General features: G+C 37.7%; 1 protein-coding gene across 3 annotated transcripts in view; it reads left to right on the forward strand.

Annotated features, from left to right (window-relative positions):
* Nucleotides 1–19,169, forward strand: part of SETD3 (SET domain containing 3, actin N3(tau)-histidine methyltransferase) — a 64,423-nt gene extending 45,254 nt beyond the window's left edge. For all 3 annotated transcript variants that reach the window (XM_034061832.1, XM_034061833.1, XM_031049340.2), the window contains 7 exons: nt 4,323–4,369; nt 6,196–6,310; nt 10,314–10,388; nt 13,052–13,218; nt 13,868–13,953; nt 15,845–16,005; nt 16,617–19,169. In XM_034061832.1, coding sequence (XP_033917723.1) covers nt 4,323–4,369; nt 6,196–6,310; nt 10,314–10,388; nt 13,052–13,218; nt 13,868–13,953; nt 15,845–16,005; nt 16,617–17,060 — 1,095 coding nt within the window. In that variant the 3' untranslated portion in view covers nt 17,061–19,169. The remainder of the gene's footprint in view (nt 1–4,322; nt 4,370–6,195; nt 6,311–10,313; nt 10,389–13,051; nt 13,219–13,867; nt 13,954–15,844; nt 16,006–16,616) is intronic.
* Nucleotides 19,170–19,592: the final 423 nt, after the last annotated feature.

A 19,592-nucleotide genomic window follows, 5' to 3' on the forward strand; every position in this document is an offset into this window, starting at 1 on the left:
CTCTAATAGTCTGGCCACTCTTTTACAGAAGGTTAATGCCCTCACAAGCTGAATTGCAGAAGTAAAGGTTATGATGGTTTCTCAGCTGGAAAGGCACCCACCCTTTCCATGCTGAAAACCTTGATGCTGTCCAAATAAAATCAAGCACTTTTGAGAAGTGGAGGAGTCCTCTAGCATCTAGTTTATAAAACTTGAGAATCGTTATCTTGTGATGTCTATCCAAAGATGAGACGGGGAGAGATTATTAGCCCAAAGGCCCCTATGGGGCATCAGGAGTTGTGCTTTCCTGTGAGACATTAAATGTGAGATACAAACCCCTGAATATTACTGCTTCCCAGAAAAATGTCTGAAAGTGGCTTTTCCTTTTTTTCTTCCCTCCCCCTGGCTCCCCCTCCTCCCTTTTTCTCTGGTTGCCATACTGAGTAACTGGCTTCTAGTCTGATAGTGTTTTAGGTGACTAGAATAACAGTCTGTCTCTTTCCGCAGTGGCTGCAGACAATCTGGCAGCAATCACTGTTACTTTTTAATATTTCTGGTTATTTTGAGATATCCTCCAAATGTCTCAAAGAAGGCTTGGAACGTTGAAAGGGAAGAAGCATTTTTTATTTTTTTTTAAGGAATAGCAGCATCAGGAGGAAAATGAAATTCAGCATGCCACTATTTGTTTTTGCAGTGGTCATCACCCTGATTGCCAGCTCTGACAATATTTTCACAGAAAGGGTAACGAAATAGATGGTATTTGTTCTTTATAATAACTCTTTCAGTAGAATGTCAGGACCTGCATCTAAATGAATATATTCACATTTTCATGTTCCCATTTCTTATTTAAAGCTTCCCCTCCCAACTTTTTGAAACTACTTCATACAGACTTGGTAAGTTAAAATTAGGGTTCATGCAGTGGAGAATGTCACATTTCAAAGCTAATCTGTAGAGACCTAGCTGCGTGAACCTATAAAAGCTAGATCTGATTTTTTCTATGTATTAAGTGTTTGTTTAGTTTAAATATGTCTGTATCTTTTTTGATCAGCCCAAGCAATTTGCATGCTGTGCAGCAGTCATCTTCTATACTTTATTAAATATCTGTCAATTATAAATATCAAGGTTTTACATTAATGTCAAGATAGTACATCAAAAATTCATGGAATATGTGACTTTTTTCAAGGGTATTTAATACTTAATGCATTTGTGTCATTTTTCTTTCTAGATATATTGACAGGTTTTATTAAGTGTTTGTTAGGGAGATTTCATTTTTACCAAGGGACTGTAAAGAGAAGCTGCATGCTAAATCAATTTTTTAATCAGAATATTGTTCTTTTTTTGTGTGTTTTCAGATTGTTCTAATCTATAGGGCTTTTTAAATTACATAGCAAAATATTGCAAGTCCAAAATCTAACATGGTCAAATATGCTGATGTATCTTAACTTTAAAATAACTATGAAATATTGTACTGTGGAATGTTACAAATATGGTGATTATGTACACTGGGATTTAATTCTGCTTTGTGCCTTTTAAGACCTTGTGTTTTGTCCTTTATTGTAATTTACTACAGGATTTTTGTGAATGGTGTCTGGACAGTCTCCATATAGGGGCAATAGTCCCCAAGTTTTACAGATACACAAATGGGGGTACAGAGTGTTTGGCATCCAGAATCTTTGCCCATGGGATGTGCGTTGAAGATGACTTGTTAGAGAGAGATTACTTATGTCAAATGAACAATTAACCTCACTGCAATCTGCTGATGTAATACAGAATTTCTCAGGGAGAGGACAATGGCAGTATGTATGTATCATGCTTCCTATATAGGTATTTGTTCCAAGTTAGGGCTGAACATGTTGGCTGGCGCTCCCCGCATAGTAGGAACTGCGCACAGGCACTGTGTTTGATCTGTAAAAACTCCTTTTGCACTGTTACAGTTCCTGTAATGCCTTCATACTTCTAATGTTGTATCACCGTAGTAATTACTGCCGTTTGGAAGATGAACTGTTCCGTGAAAGCTGCAGTTTGGGAAGAGGGAGGAGAGCAGCAAAGAGCAGAGAAAGGCAGGGGTTATCTGCACACTTGCGGGTCTTTCTCCTGCCGTAAATTTGCCGGACCCTCGGCAGCAGCGTTCATTTACCCGAAGGGCAGGTGTCCAGAGCCGGCATTTCCCGGTGCTGGAATAGCACTCCGGGCCGCTGCGGAGGAGCCTCGGTTCAGTTCTGCGTTTGGTGCCGCTCGGAGCGAGCGGAGCGGCTGTCGGCGGGGCCGGTGTCCGGCGCTGCTCCGCTGGCGCTGGGGTTGCGCGGCGGCGCCGGCAGGTGGCAGTGACGGTCCGCGCGGGCCGCGTGTGGCCGCCGCCCCTCGGCAGCGGCGCCCCATCGCGCCGGGTGTCCGCTCTCAGGCCGGGCAGGGTGCTCTGGGGAGGGAGGGGAGGGGAGGGGGGGGGCGGTGTTGGAAGCGGGGATGCGAAGCGGAGCAAGACTTGCTCCAGCGCAAGTTGCGCGCCTGGTCTGCTGAGAAACGGAACGGGGATTGCTGAGGGAGCCTGGCTTCTCCGCTCGTGGGAAACATCTGCTTCAGGTGCCGACGGAGAGTCCGGCTTACCCCAGCCAACAGTAACAGTTACCGTGGTTTTAAACTCATAGGCTTACATGTCTCACTGTCGGTGTTGACTCCCTGCTTAGCTCATCCCACTACTGTGAAATAGGTTAATAATACCAGCAGCAGAAGTTGAAATTAAGTTGTCATAAAGGAATAATACAGGGTTCTGTTTGCTTGCAAGAATTACTCTTTCCAGTTGAAGGCTGAGTTGCTGACTTCATTTCTGGAATCGAGTCTGGACTGCTCTACTGCAGGGAAGCCACCTCCTGGGATGTGTTGGCTTGGGGTTCTGTTCTGGTTCTGGATGGAATGCGTTGGTGAGAAGAAATAACTGTAAAATGTGTACAGTTAAACTCGAGGGGATTTGTTATGCAATGACCATAAATAGCTTCAATATGAATGAAAATCATGGGGAAATGCAGAGTGTTTTAAAAAAGGAGAAAAAAAGAAGAATGTAAGGGAAGGGACAGGAGGCGCTGGAGTTATAACTACTGCCAGGTTTCAGAGAAACCCCATTCAAAGGGTTAACCAAGGGGGCTGAGGGAGAACAGGCACCTGGGACCTCACACCCAATTGGCAGTCTTTTGTAATATATAATTTGCCTAGAATTGCTCACTGAGCACAAGCTTTTGTTTTCTAATTGATTTACGGTTTGAGCCACTTTTACCTCATCCCCTACTGTCCTGCACACAGTGCCAGCAAGTACATTACAGTGAGAAATGATAAATTACTGTGCACTTGTGATGCTAATGCATCAAGAGTAAAAAAACCTGCATGCTACATGGAGTTTCATGCATTAAGAGTGTCATGCAAAGATAGAGCTATGCAAAAAATCATTTGTAACTTCTGAAATATCCGTTTGATCATTTACTTCAATTCATCTCTGAAAACTAATTGAACCTGAGGGTTAAAATTTATGCTACTATGCTTTCTATCTGTGAATTGGAACAAAGTTCTAAGGAAGGTGTGTGAGTGCTTAGAGCTACCTGTGTTTTTTTAAGTTTTAATGAGCTAATTGATCAGGAAAGTTACAGGTATTGCAGCTTCTTAAAGCATTTTTCAAGCCAAAATATTTGGCTTGTGTTGATGACAATTACAGTATGCATTCCTAAAGGGCATTGCTCAATTTTTATACAGGAGCACGTGTAGATGTATTAATGCAGATACCATCTAATCAGTGTTTGTCACCAAAACTTTTCAAATATTTTAATCTGATTTGTTTCAGAGGTATAATGAAACTTTTCTTGAATAACACCTTTGCAGGTATAAAGGAAGAATTGAAAATTTTGTGTATTTTTTCTTGTATTTGTGAAATAATGTATTGATATCCCAGAGAAGAGGAAAACGTGGAAGTTGGTGAAATATGTGTGCATGTTGTCTAATATGTGTGCATATTGTCTAATTTCTTTCCCCCACGCTGCATCAAGGGCTGGATTTTGTTTTACCTTCACATACTCAGTCCACCTTAAATTTTTTATTTTTTTTACAATGTCTGTGGGTTCCAGTCTTGAAATATGAAGAAACAGATTTATGGCGGCTGCTGGGCACAACAAATTAAGTTGACAGTGATGTATGAGAGCATAATAGCATGATGATCCCTCTGTAGCGCGGCTGGACGCCTCCTGCTTCATTTGGCTCTTGTTAGGATCTGTTAGGCAGCTAAATAATGAAATTCTGCTGACTGATTTCTGATTTCTCTTTTCTTTCTCTTTTCACCTTTTTCTGAAACTTGCATTTCCCAGACCAGCAAACTGCCCTTAAAGGATTCTTTCACTTACGATGACTACAGGTTGGTCTGTTGTTTAATTCCTTTTTATTATTTCCCCCCCCCCCCCTTTTTATACATAGTGAACTGTGGGGCCCTGGAAATGCTTCTTTGGTGGGAAAACCCCATTGTTACTGAAATGTTAAATGTAGGATTTGATACTGATGCACTTTCTTAATGAAGAAGAAAGTAAAATAAATATGCAGATTTTAATTGTTACAAAGGAGTAGCCATTATGAGCGCTTAATTTAGCTAACTGGCACACATTTGTTGTTTTTGAAGAAAATAGTTCTGCTGATGTTGCAGGAGATTTGGGTTAAATCTTTTTTAAAATTACTTTTTTATTTTTATAAAAAGGCTTTACCAGCACATATTAGTAAAAACTAACATTTACAGTGGCTGTTGAACAGGAAGAGCTGGAGAACTGCAGTTGTACATTTGAAGCCTGTCAGTTGGAGGTGCTATAGGGAGTGACTAGATAAAAGTAAGAATAATTAAGATAATGAGAGCTTTAATTCTGTTAAGTAATTAAAGTAGCATGAATAAAAAGTATTCGTGGGGTCTTACAGGGACTTCTTTAGTCTAGTTGTGCTTCTGAGTAAGTCTATGAAAGTGGGGTTTCCAAAGCATGCCCCCTTCCCTGATAGGGTCACTGAGAAACAAACCAACTTACATGTGAAGTGTTCTAAAATTCTGCAGATAAGTTACAACAATTAAAAAGGAACATATTACTGTTATGTTTTAAACAGTGTTTGTATATCAAAATTATCTGCAATTTTAGCTTGCTTTTTAGAAATTGAGTAGGTTTCAATTTGACAGTACCTTTCTGAGCAATCTGTAATCCTGTCTAATTCTGTATAGCAAATACTTGGAGTCTATGGAAGTTAAAATTATTTTGACCTTCTCCTGGTGGTTTTTTGGGTTTTTAAACGCCTTTTTTTTCCCTTAAAAAGCCCGTAACAAATATATGTATTAAGGTCAGAAGCAAATATTTTTTCCCCTTTGGCATTTAATTTTTGTCTGAAATAAACCCCAGATTTTAGAAAATACTGAAACATTAAGATCCTCTGGAGATTCTTACAGTTGAATAGGTAGCTGGCATTCTGTTTGCTTAACCTGTCTTGGAAGGGGATTGAATGATGTCTCTGTGCTCTAAACTATATCATACTTCCATCATTCTTCTTACCTGGATATCTGTTTGGAGTATTGGGTTGGGGTTTTTTTTTTTTCCTCTTTATTCTGTTAAGGAAAAGAAATTTAGTAACACTGATCTAAGCCAAAAGTTTGCAAACTGAAGAGAAGTGCTTACCAAAATACCATGTATCAGATGATGACACTGGTTTCCAGTTCAGGCAGTACATAAGCTTTTTAGGGACCAAGGGGAAGAGTACATTCTGGCTCTTACAAGAGTCTGCGCATTGATGAGAGTTACTGCTGCCAAGCAGTAGCTGTGAGCTGCTCTGAAGCATGCAGAAATAGATGACCCCAGATTTAGGATGTGTGGTGAGAGATGTGTGTGCAGTGAAGGGTCAGGGAAGCAGAAGGAGACACAGTAGTGGGCACTGGTTGAGGTAGCGGAGGGTGTGAAGGTTCTGTTGCAAAGAGTGCGGGAGAGGGGTGGGATTGAAATCATGGTTTGGGAATTGGTCTATGTGCATGTCTTGGAAACCTTAGGAGCTGCTCCTTCTGTGAGTGTATTGCCTTCTACTGTTACTATAGTCAGTGTGATCTTTAAGAAAATTAAATTTGGAAACTCACAGCCTAAATGATTGCTGCAGATTGCACTACAGCCAGTCAATCATATTTTAATGTTTTGAGCACTGACCATCTAATGTTTTTAACTTTTGTAGATGGGCAGTTTCCTCCGTTATGACACGACAGAACCAGATTCCAACAGAAGATGGTTCCAGAGTTACATTGGCTTTAATACCTTTATGGGACATGTGTAATCATACTAATGGACTGGTAAGGATTTCTTCAGTGTAGCTGAAAAGCTTTAGGGCTTAAGTATTAAGCCTTTCAACTGCTGTAGAACAGTTTAATAACACTTTTCATTATGCTTCTTAACACAGGTGTTTTATCTTCCCAAGTGACCCTAAAAAACTAGTATCTGAAGGAAAGGTTTGTCAGTTCCTGAGATGTTTTACATTGGCTTTTCAGGGAGAACTTTCTTCATCTAGAGAAAACTTTAGAAGTGATTTGGTACTTAGAATTATACCTCATTATTAGTTTTGCTCCTGTTTCCAGGCCAAAAAAGATTTACAATACTGGACAGATCTGTTCTGAGAATAGGAAAGCAGACAGTAATGGAGGCTGCCTCTTGTAGCTTCCACTAGGGAAAGTGGTTAGAAATTTGCAACTGAGAAATACTGTCTGCTCTCCTAACCATGCCCAAAGAGCCTTGTTATGGAGACAGCAACAACAAGAACAAAGCCTAGTTCAACAAAAACAGAACATCTCTCACTACATCAAAGAAACAAAATGCAAAAATACAACTTTAGGGCATATTAAACATTTAAAAGGTGACATGTATATAGAAAGCCAGACCTGTTGACATTTTGGCTTTTGTGAGCTAGTTCAGAGCATGAGGTCCTGATTTCATCAGTAAGCTAGTTAATGTTGAAGTAAGGAACTGGAAAGCTGTAAGAGGATGGTTTATCAATGATATTTAGGCATTCTCATGTATGCTTCAAAGTTCATACCCTCCAATTGTGTTTCCAGTAGATAGTATTATTTATTGTAAGCAATGAATCCAACCATACTCTTCAAGTAATGTGGCTCTATTGTATGAGAGTTGACCTAAGTGTTTGGACAGCAGCATGTTAGTATTGTTGGTATAAGAAAAGCCTGGTTTAAATGAACAAATTGTAAAGCAAGTTGTTTCTCACTTGACATTTAGGTAATTTAGAATTACTGTGACTGTACCAAATATAGCACTTACAGCTAGGCTACAAAGTTGCAAGTGTTCGGGGTTTTTTGTTTATCTGTTTTCCTTATTAAAAGATGATTACATGTTGTTGTTTAAAAGTGATTCCTGTCTTTCACTATTTGTTATGCAACCTTATAATTTTGATTTAGCAATAAAGCTTGAATGAGAGTTTTCAATATAAAGAAAATTCAGGAAATTATAAATAAAATTCAGAAATGTATGTTTTTGTAATAGAAGTCTTAGCTGCAAGCATCAGTACTTCCTGTACCCTTTTCCTGCTGGGCATCTCTTTCAGATGCTTTTGCAGAGACTTGTCTGTATTCATTAGACAACATTTAATGAGTGCCTTCAAAGTTGGTATTAGAGGAAAGAGGAAGAGAATTAAGGTTCTGGGAGGGAAAAATTAAGTAGCCTATATTAAAAGAGCAGCTCATTATGTTGTTTTAATCATTCAAACTTCTATTTAAATTGATAAAGTAATTTTTATTTTTATTATGCTCTTTAACAGTGGGTTTGATATGGAGCCAGCCTCTGGAGGCAAACCTGCTAATGCAGTATGTCAGAGTTGGAAGCACTTTTTTATGCTGAAGTATATCCTAAAGGGTGGGGGAGGGACTGAGCTCTAAGTATTTTGTATGTATATACAAACTTAAGTCATATGTTTCATATTTCTACAGAAAATAGTTTAAATGTCTATCCAACCTTAATCTATAAACAACTGTAATATGGATAATGGGTTAAGAAAAGCTACTAAACCTATTTTTGTTGTGTGTTGGTTACCTTCTGCTATTAGAGATAGGGGGAAAAACTGCTAAGATAACTAAGCTGCTCAGACCACTGTAAGCTATCTGTATTATTAGTTTATCTTATTGTAGAGTGAGATGAGGGTGGGTTCTGCTCTAATCATAATGCATTCCTTGAAAAGACATGAAGGAATTTGTTCTTCATTGCAAGAAATGAGGAAACAAAAGATGGCATAGTATGTGCCCATCTAGTCTATTCCAAATGTAGTGCTGAAATACTTCTCAAAGTCGATCAGCTACTGTATATCCCTGTTCTTGCTATATCCCACAGGGCCCCTTTCCGTGGACTAGATAATAAAGTGCTCTTTGGGTTTTAACTGGAGCTAGGTCCATCCAGCTTTTTCGTGCTTCTGACACTATTAATTAGATCAACCTGGCTCTAAGAACTATATCAAAATGGCTGTCTTCATGCATTTCGCATTGTTATTCTTTAGTGGGATTGTATTTTGACAGTCAGAGGTTGATTACCAGTTCTGACAGAGCTTTGAATAAGCTACATTTTGCCCGTTGGGCTGGGTCCATCCTTAATCACTGACCAAGCAGGCTACTGCATACTTTATACACAACTTGAAATTCATGTATCAGTCTGTTTCAGAAATAAAACTGAAGGGATGCAATTTGTCAGCTATCATGTGGGAAGAGAAGTAAACACCCTGTTAATTCTCTTACATGCCTGCTATTAAAAGAAAGAGGAAATAAGTCTAGCACTCCATTATGTTTTATAGAAAAGCCTTTCAGAAACAGTGCTGTTTATAGGATTTTTTGTGTGTGTGTGGTTTTTTTATATTTGCCTTTGTGGAAGAAAAACTCCAAAAATGAGCAGTATTCTAGTGAAGTATGTTTCAACTGACAGAATCCTTCTTAACTTACTGGAATTATCCCAGAAAGCCTCCTTTTCCATAGGCATTTCAGGAGACTGGAATACAGACTTTTCACATTCAGAATTATTTCACTAGTTTTACACACTAAGAAAATTGAGGCTGTATTGTGTGGCTCTCATGTTCTCTTCTGATCAAAATACACCACAAACCCATAGTAGACCTGTGGTGGTGGATCCTCAGGCAGAGCAGTGCTGCAAGCCTCCATAGGGCCAGGCTGCCCATGCCTGGGGCTTCTGTCTTGGATTTGCTGCACCAGGGACAAGTTCCCCGTGCTCACTTTGTGAAAGCACTGTTTTGGCTGACAAATGCATACTTGATGATGCAAGCAGCCAAAACTATTGTTGTGTAAACCATCAACCAAGCTTTCAAAATAATTTATGGAGTTCTGTCTTTGGACAAACTGCAACCGAGATGGGAATCTGGGTATACCGCAACTCGTGTCAGTCAGCTTACAAAAAAGTGTGTTTTCACTTACAAAGGCTGAGAAAGAATCTTTGGCTTCTTCTTGTTTTTTTTCCCCAGGCCAAGAGCATATTTTTCTATAAGTTAGCTCTGTCAGGACTGAATTCAGGATAGCTACCATAAAAGTTGCTTCCTGATCATTCAGCAACTTATGTTCCATCCTGTGGCTCAACTTGTGCTGGCATCTGATATTACTCAAGAAGATGCTGTTTGTCACTTTATAAAAGTATTGCATTTTTAGGATAGCTTTACTCGTTAGGGTAAAGACCCCTTTAAAATATTGTTATCTCTTTTGGGGAAGTAAAGGTTTATTAAGAAAGTCTATCCTCTTCCACTGCCTGCTACCATCAAAAAGAAAAAATCTTTTAGCATTTTAAGAGTATTGCTTAACTTTTAGATAAAGGGATTATTTGCAAGTAAATTATAATTCTCTGAAGACTCTATCCCCCAAAGATCCACAGTCATCTAATCCTTTTTCATTGAGAGATCAGAAATGTGTTGGCAGTTGAAGGATAAAGCACAGCATACAGTGCTGTCATTGCCTTGCTCCCTTGGGCCTCATGGGAGTGACTGAAAGCTCCAGAACTTTATAACAAGCTACTGGCTTTAGCATGGGACTGCCTGTGGTCTATGGAGGGTACTTTTCTCAGAGGCTTCTGTTCACTTCAGGTAAGTTATTTCCTCCATTAGATTTCTTTAATGCAGAGATATTTTTTTAAAGAGATTGCTCAGTAATCATAAAACAATCAGTACCAGCTATGCTATATTGTGCAGAGAAAGAAATAGATGCAATTGCTGTTGTTAATATCTGCTTCCAATAGGACGTTTTGTCATTGGTGGGAGAGATAAATATAAAATGCTAAAGGTGCTTTTGTTCCTCTTTCCTTGGATAGATCACTACAGGCTACAATTTAGAAGATGACCGTTGTGAATGTGTAGCGCTTCAAGATTTCAAGGCTGGAGAACAGGTAGCGTGAACAGTTATCTACATAATTGTTCTTCAATTAAGTTTTGTGGGCACTTGGTAATTCCATACAGCATTTTAATAGCAGAGTGGTTGTGGATTAAGCCCTGCTACTTTTCAATGTTATTATGGTGAGTTAATTTTGTGGGAACATGCTACCAAACTAAGTGCACATTTTTCAAAATAAACATCTCTGTCACTTGGTAGACCCCATCTTCAGAAGAGTTTTGATTCCTCATATTTTAGAGAACTAGTTGAAATATTTAATCACTGGTAAATGCACACACATAGGCACTGAGTTTGGTATTCTGGATGAGGTTAATAAAAGGCCATATGAAAAGGACCGAAGGTAAATATGGTTTAGATTTGGGGCATGGCTTTGAATGCAATAGCAGATTGTAGAGTGTTTCTTAACCTGTTGGTTTGTTTGTTTGTCTTCATTTAACAAGAGGTTAAATGCAGTATGGTGGCCAGTCATTCACCCATGTTGTCATTCCTGTACTTCATGAAAATGAGAAAGGACCTAAAAAGGTACTTAACTCCCTTTGTCACAGACATGCATATGCATTCCCCTTCATCCTGAAGCAGAAAGTACCAAGGGAAAGTCTTGCAAAGATGCATGAAACAGTTCAAAATCCAGTATTTTTTTCAAAGCTGCTAAGAAACAAAAATGAATGTTAAAACTAGTGATGGTTTGAAGACAGTGGTTCCAGGAGTATAGGAAATCTCCAGTAGGAGGGTTCCTGTGCTGTGTCAGCAGCCAGCCTGAACCCACAAGTGTAGTAGCCCTCATTTTTTCCTACACATTGTGCAACTGCAGCCAGCATGGCCAGAAAAAGACTTCATAAAACATCCTGAAATGTGTTGTAACTCAGTCTCCGAGTTACTACCTTTGGAGTATTATTTTGCCAGTCTTACACTTCATAGCCTTTTGATTTTTCTTATGTATTGTTGCTTTCTTTCTTTAACAAAAATATGTCTGAAATTCTATTTTTAAGTATGTCTTTCCAGAGGTACGTTTATCCTCATTGCTATGCTGAGTTTTACAGTGATTGTATATTTTTTGTGTTGTGCTTAGAATTTGTTATGGCAGTCAAATATTTGCTGTTTTTTCCAATACTGGTATGATGAGTTAAAAGGGGTCCACAGTTTTTCCACAAGTGATCCAATTTATAATTTTCCACAGCTGGCAGTGGATGTGTCACATAGCTGTTCTGGCTGCTCTCTCCAGTTCAGTTATAGAGGCTTCTTCTATTTTGCTTTTATTTTAGTAGTTTCATTTTGTCTGGGTTTTTTTATGTTTCTGTGCAAACTTTAACTGTTATTGACATCATTAAGGCACTTTAATTATATAATGCTTCAGTCTTTTAATGCACTATGCAGATGTTATTCCTTACAGTTTCAGCAGGAAGAGGCTATTATCCCTGCTTTTACTACAGGAAATAGTCCACAGAATCTGTCCAGCACTGGCCTTGAATAAAACAACTTTCTTATACCATTTAATTGTCTTTTTTTGTAAAACAGTCTTAGTGTAAGAGCATACTGTATAATCTGCGCATGATATGTGACTTTTATTTTAATATGTGTCATGGTAGCTTTAAAACTGGAGATGGTTAGCAGCTCTTTCCTTAACCACTGCCTTAACATACCTAGGCAAGTCACTTGTTCATTATAGGAGTGTGTTACAGTACAATGTTTACTATAATTTAGTGTCAAGTGTAAGCATTTAGTGCTTAGGATAAATAGTTCTAATCTGAAATTGAAAACAAAGAAAGTAAATGCCGTTGTCATTGCTGAACCCATAAGAGAACACTGTGCCTTTCTCTGTAGCTAGAGAAGAGTAGAAGTTTACAGGTATCCAGTGCATTGCTGTACCCTAAGGTTAAGAAGGGAGTCCTGTAACTGTTGAAACTTTTTCTGATCGACAGTTTCATTATTAAACAAAAGGGGACAATATCCTTTTGATGCTAGAGAAGACAAGTGCTACTCTGACCTCTTGCCCACGTACTTCATACAGCCTAGCCCCAAATTAAACACTTCTTGGTTATATTTAGGAACTTCTATAATGTGAATTAAGTAACCTGTATCCTTTAGATGACAAGTTCAGAGTATAACACAAAAATAAATACTGGCTGAACACAGATCAGATCTCTGTATGACATACTGTGGTATATCTGTGCCTTAAGGTAACATCAAAACAAAAGCAAAGTTGATTCATCAGCAGTGTAGGTTACTCTTTTGGGTGGACATATGGAGAGGAAAATTACCCCAGAAACACCATTTCTTTTAATGGGCCTTCCTTGTCTCAGATTTTTTTAGTCTTTGAAAGGCGTAAGATCATTGAATGCTTATTTCCATATATGGGTATTTTTTATGACACTGAGAAAACAAAGCATTTTTATTTTGAAGTATAGACTAAGAACCTCTTCTTTCAAAGTCTCTCAGTTACATAGATATGTTTACATCTACCTCTAAAGTATATTGCCACACTATATACAACATTTGAATGGATACCGGAAAACGAAGCGTGTTTCTTTCTATAACCAAATATACTTTGTACTCAGACTAGTAACTCTTTCAGGAAATAACTTTTTAATTATGTCAGTTTTGTGAGCTGATCTTAAGCTTTTTTTCCTGTCCCTTCAACTTCTCTTTTCATCCTTCTAGATTTACATTTTTTATGGCACTCGGTCAAACGCTGAATTTGTGATCCACAGTGGTTTTTTCTTTGATAATAATTCACATGACAGAGTGAAAATAAAGCTTGGCGTGAGTAAAAGTGACAGGCTGTATGCTATGAAGGCAGAGGTCTTAGCTCGTGCTGGTATCCCAACGTAAGTAAAACACTTACTTTTACTTTTACACTGGGGTTTTAAACATTTCCAAAGTACGTAGTGTCCAGTAGAGCACATATAAAGCTGTTCTATGATAGTTTTCTTCGGTGTAATATTTCTCCTGTTTGTATAGCAAATTATAGTTATTGTAATAACATTTACAGAAGTTCTCTGAGCTATATTATCATCTAATTTGGACAGTATATAAAGGAAAAAGCCTTTGCTTTAATAACCATTTGAACAAAAACAGAGTAAGGATTAATTTAAAGCAATCTGTGGGTTTTCTTTCTTTCCTATCCCTTGCAGACATACTATGATGCTCAGTATGCGAACCACAGCATTTTCCTTTAGTCTTTTCAGTCTAGAGGGTACTGTTAAGAGCAGCAGATGTGAAATATTGCATTTTCATGAATTTATTATAAAATCTGTGTAAAAATAATTGTAAGTGTAAAATCGTAGAGATAATTGTTGTTTTCAGACACAGGTTAGGGAAGCTTTTTTCTAGTTAGAACTAGTATTACATAATCTTTTAAAAGTTACTTTTGTAACAGTTCATTTGTTGTATACGTGTAGTCTTTTATGTTGAAATGAGTTCAAAGGTATGACAATTGATCTTATATTTACTGTTGTTGTTTGTTTCTTTTATTAGTTCTAGTGTTTTTGCCTTGCACTCCACTGAGCCTCCAATCTCTGCCCAGCTTTTGGCTTTTCTTCGAGTGTTTTGTATGAGCGAAGGTAAAGATGTTTTATAAAGATACCCAAACCAAATGTTAATAAGGTTATGTTCGGGGGTTATTTGTTTGTTTGTTGTTGGCTTTGTGGTGTTTGGGGTTTGTTTTTTTTTTTTATAATGCAGGAATGTGATGGACATTTATATAAAACATTAAGCTGGAAGATTGTTGAAATCAAGGAGTTGAGGTTAAAATGGGATCTATAAACCAATGAGAAACTCAATCTTTTGCCATGTTGCCTGCAGGAATATTTCAGTAGCATAGGCTGAAATAGGCTATTCTGTAACTCCTAAAGCATGAGTTGATTTTTTTTTTTTATTTTATGGTTTGTTTGGTATTTTTTTAATCTCCAAGCCAGTTGTGAATGAGTGAGCTTTGGAGCTTGATCTTATACTTCTTAGGTTTAAAAATGATTCACAGAACAGGATTTTGCAAGACTTGGGGGTTTACATGCTTAAAATCATACCATATTAGCCATCACTGCTGGAGTCACTTAGGTATGGTATTGGAATGTTCTGTACTGTAGGAGAAATATGAAAGAGACATTTCAAAGATGAGTATTTTAAGTATTTTTGTTAATTCATAGTCTAAAACTAAGTTTGCAAACTCTTTTTGTAGTGTTTCTTTTATGTTAGGAGCTTGGGAAGTATTTTAAGTGTTTTTTGTTAATTCATAAGCTAAAACCAAGTTATGTATTTGCAAACTCTTTTCTCAGTGTTTCTCTTATGTTAGGAGCTTGGGGATGAATATGTGTACAATTAATAAATATTCACCTAATTTATGCATATGAAACTTCCGGTTAAATGTTTATAATAGCTGCTTGCCAGTTAGATGCAGTTTTGGAGGTTGTAGATGTGACAGTGTTTCATGACAATGAATTTCCTTGCAGTTAGGGATGCTGTGCACATGATGTGGATCTTAATACCAGTAGGAATACAGAATTTGTTAGATTTTACATGTGCTGTATTTTCTGTCTTTAATAGAAACAACCTAACTTATTTAGTGTTATGCCTTCATTGCATCCTGTCACCCACCTTTTAGAACATAGTAAGAAACTGGAATAGGATAGTTCAGTTGCAGAGGACCTACAGCAGTCATCTAGTCCAACTGCCTGACCACTTCAGGGCAGTAAATTCAAGTAAAGAAGTTTTAGAGTGCTGGTGAGGGGTGAATTTTGGCTCGGAGGACAAAATGTAGCTAGTGGACAGTTTAATAGTATTTCTCTGATGTGAATAAGTTGAGCACAATCATATATCTTAAATACTGTAGAAGAAAACTGTTGAGAAACTACATGCAAGTAGTCTGTGAAGTTTGTGATAGCTGCTTTGCAGGAGTGAAATGCGGTAATTAAAAGATTAATGGAATTTGTGTAATGTCAAGGAGCTGCTAAGCATTTTCTGCTCTGTGTGAGGTTTATTTGATGGATGTCTTTTCTGACCAACTGTAGGGAGTTTCTGCTGCTGAAAAAGATTACCAAAACAGTAGGGGGAAAAAAAATCCATTGCTCTTTGCGCACTCTGGCCGGTTCCTTTTATTATCAAAGTTCACTGAACTCTTTCAAGAATTGGTCTCTTTGGTTTATCAAGCATTATATAAGACATTGTCTTGATGTTAGAGAGTTATGCCGTGTTTGAGAGGCTATGATACATAAAGTATCTTTATTTTCATATGGAGCAGAAAGTCGGTCCATTTTCTGCTAACTTCAAGACTTCCAGTTGTCTCTTCAAAGAGAACCCTAGAAATAACCAGCATCTCTGATAATTCTTACTTGAGGAGCGGTGATTTTTTCTGTTAGCTGCTCAAAGCTATACTATTAAAAATAAAGCTTTCTGCAGTTTGTCAACTGACGAATGATGAGATTATTTTTTAACAGATTGGTTTTATGCTTATTGCAGAAGAGCTGAAGGAACACTTGATAGGCGAGCATGCCATTGACAAAATCTTCACGCTGGGGAACTCTGAGTTTCCCATTAGCTGGGACAATGAAGTTAAACTTTGGACATTCCTAGAAGCCAGAGCATCCCTTCTCTTGAAAACCTATAAAACAACTGTGGAGGTAAAAATATCATTACATGTAATTTAAATGTCTGAAATGTTCTGTGTTATGATGCAGGAAAAGATATTTCGTCCCCCATCTTGTCTTGACAAACTTCAATCTGAATGTTAGCACGTAATAAACTGTAGAAGCAGATTTGCATTATCTAAGGAAAATCAAATCAGATTGCAAAAAGGAAAATTTTGTTAATGTAATTTTGTTAATGTATTTTTTTCTTTGATTCTCCAAGTAGAGGCTACCTGCTTTTTCTCTGCAAGTAAAATGGGGAATCAGTTTCAACTTGTGGTCTACTGTTAGGCTGCAGTTCTCCAGACTGCAAAGAAATGTGCTACTATTGCAAGCATATAAGTAAACCTAGATGTTTCATACATTTGTGAAGTATCCTGACTTTGCTTGTTAAGCATGCTGATCTGTGTGGAGAAATTTGGGGCTGCTTTATAAATTCTTGACAAATGTCACTGGGACTGCACGCAGACCCCCTCATTCATATATATATCCATTGGCTCAGCCTGAAGAACTTAGTGTTACTTGCTGTTAACTCGGAGGAAAGTTGAGGATTTTTTTTATTGTGTTGCTTCTTATTAACAGTCTTGATTTTTCTTTTCTAACAGGATGATAGGTCCTTCTTGGAGACCCACGACCTTACTACACATGCGATAATGGCCATCAAATTGCGTTTAGGTGAAAAAGAGATCTTGGAGAAAGCAGTGAAAAGTGCAGCTGCTAGCCGAGAGTATTATACCAAACAAATGGCAGAAGGAGCTCCGCTTCCTAAATATGAAGAAAGCAATATTGCCTTGTTGGAGAACACTGTGGCAGACTCTAGACTCCCTATTGTGTTGAGAAACCTAGAAGATGTGGAAGAGCAAGAGGACTTAAAGATTGATGAAGCTATTAATGCTGAAGTCACAGAGAATGGGTTTGTAAATGGTGAAAACTCTTTATTTAATGGGACCAAATCAGAAAGCAAAAATCTAAATAAAGAGAAAAGCAACAGAGAGACTGAAGATGCCAAAGAATCTTCATCAGAAAGTACTGATGAGGTTAAAGAATAGTCCTAACATTTTACTTTCTTGTGAAATTAAAGTAGCTGAAGTTTATGAACAGTGCGTTTATGTTGGTGTGTTTCTTTGTTAACATTTCTCTTTCTGCAGAGAAAAAATGGTTTTGCTGCTTTATATAAAAATGAATTTTTAAGTTATTTAAAAGATTAGCATCCCTTTTAAACTAAGATTGCCATCTTGCTTTCAGGCAAAAACTGGGGAAAGAGGTGCCTTCGGAAGATTTTGCAGCCTTTTGTTGAACCAAATGTATTTTCTTCCTGGGGAAGAATTAAGCTCTTCTATCTGCTGTGCTTTTGTTGTTCTGTCACTCTGACTACCGAAATTAAAAGCTTGCTCTGCCTCCTGCCAAGAAAAGCAGAAGGCAGGACTGACTCGGTATTCAGCATGAAGGTGGGAAAGCAGTACAGCAGAAAGCTGGATAAGAGGATCAGAAATTTGGGAGACTGGAGGAAAACCTGTTTAAAATCAGGTGTGCCAGTCCAGAGAAAGGTAAGGTGGCAACCTTATGATTGGTAGTTTTAAATGTTGATGAGAATCCAAATTGTATACACTTACAGTGATCTCTGAAGATTTCAGTTTACTTTGTTTCTTGTTTACTGTATAAAAAATATCTCATCTTTCTTCTTCAGTCAGAGTTAGGCTGCTACAGTACAACATTCACCAACTTTTAAAGGCTGACTTCTTATTTCCAGGTGATACTTTTTATTTACAAGGTTGGCAGTTGCTACTGGAGAGTTTGAAAGCAGATAGGCCAAGCCACGGCTTTAAACTGTACTGTTCAAAGTGAGGTTGCTTCCAGGCTGCTTCAGGTTTTCACAGCTAACTAGAGATTTTCAAAGCTACACTTTTGACTAAACCATTACTAAAAGGAAAATACATTTAATATTCCTATCTGCTACTCCTTCCTTTCTCTGTTGGTGGATGTAACACTGAATGTGACATGGTTACCTGATCTTACTCAACTTATATTTGGTTAAGGTATTAATTGATGGTCTTTTCTTGAAGGAAATGGCAGGCAGGCTAATATGTTTTTGGCCCAAGTCCAGACCACAGCCAAGTCTGCAGTATGCTTTGCCATTTAGATTGCATCTCCATTGATGCACATTTCTTGGAATACCTTCACAAGTTAAGCAGGTCTACTGTCTCGAGGAGTTTTGGTCACCCTCGTACTATGTTTTGATTTCTAGATGGAAATGATACAATCATAGCACAGTGAAATACCAGAACAAGGGTAATTCCAAGTCTTGACTTTGAAATTACCTGGGTACTGGGAGAGAGGAAGGCAGAATATTTTTATTTTGTGGGTGAATGGAGAGGACTATAAAGTGATTTAACTCTCTTCTCAATATTAAGGACCTTGTCTTTTACCTTTGTGTCCTTAAGTTCAAGATAATGCATAGAATGGAGAAGCTTGGACAATTGTTTAAAGCTGTTGAAATTGTTAAAGGTTGATGTTGCAACCTACTCATCCAAGATCAGTTGCAGTAAAATGTCTCTTGGCATATTCATGGTTTTATTAGATTTTTTTTCTTTTATACTGCAACTTGGAAATGTGTTTTTGCATAAATCTTTGGTGCAATACACATGATAAGTAGTGACTTTTGGGTTGTCATAGCAGTTTTGGTGTTCAGCTAGTATCAGTGTGGGGAAAATAGGAAGAAAAAATAGTTTTTTAAAGAATATTTCACTAAGAAGAATGGCACATTGCCATTGCACCTTGGATATTGCTTCACCACTAACAAGATGCTGGACCGGTATTTTTGTAACTATATGCTGCCTTTGGTAGAATGTTATGAATTATTGTCTTGACAGTTTAAATGTCATACAAAAGTCATTACATTAAAGTTTTTATTAGGACCAATATTCCATTTCTGTTTCTGCCACTTACATTGCACAAGGATGTACTAGATACTATGATGCAATTCTGAAACTAGCCTTCCCTGAAAACTATAACTGTAATTCAGAATTTAAATGCTTCGATTCAACCTGATACACTGTATTTTGTTCCAGTATTTGCTGATATCTATGGCTTAGCAAAGCCTGTGGTCACCACAGGACAGAACGTGTGGATTTTCTTGAATAAAATATAGTTCTACCATGTCTACTGTAGTGAGTGTATTCCACAAACAAAACTCCTACCAGCTACCACTATATCTTTTGGGGTCTCTGGGGAGAGGAGTAACTGTCCAGGTACAGATAGAGATTCAAGGAGAAATAGCTGGGGGGGGGGAAGAAAAAACAGTGATTCTAGTAAACTGAAAAGGAAAATGGTCTGTTAAGCGCATGGTCAAATTCTTACTCTTCATCTGTTACTGTTATTTAGAAAAATATGTTGCACACAATAATAACAGTAGTCTAATTTTGCAATTTGCATTTTTCCTCCATGCATGTAATGGTTTCTCAGAAGCACTAACCTAAAACTTAAGCTTTTGAAAACTGAGGTGGAAACAAAAAAAAAAATTGGCACTGATGAGCCCTTATTACCATCTGTCATGAAAACAGACCTTTCAAAGCATTTTAAAG

The sequence above is a fragment of the Melopsittacus undulatus genome, chromosome 4 (assembly GCF_012275295.1).
Source record: "Melopsittacus undulatus isolate bMelUnd1 chromosome 4, bMelUnd1.mat.Z, whole genome shotgun sequence".
Lineage (NCBI taxonomy): Eukaryota > Metazoa > Chordata > Aves > Psittaciformes > Psittaculidae > Melopsittacus > Melopsittacus undulatus.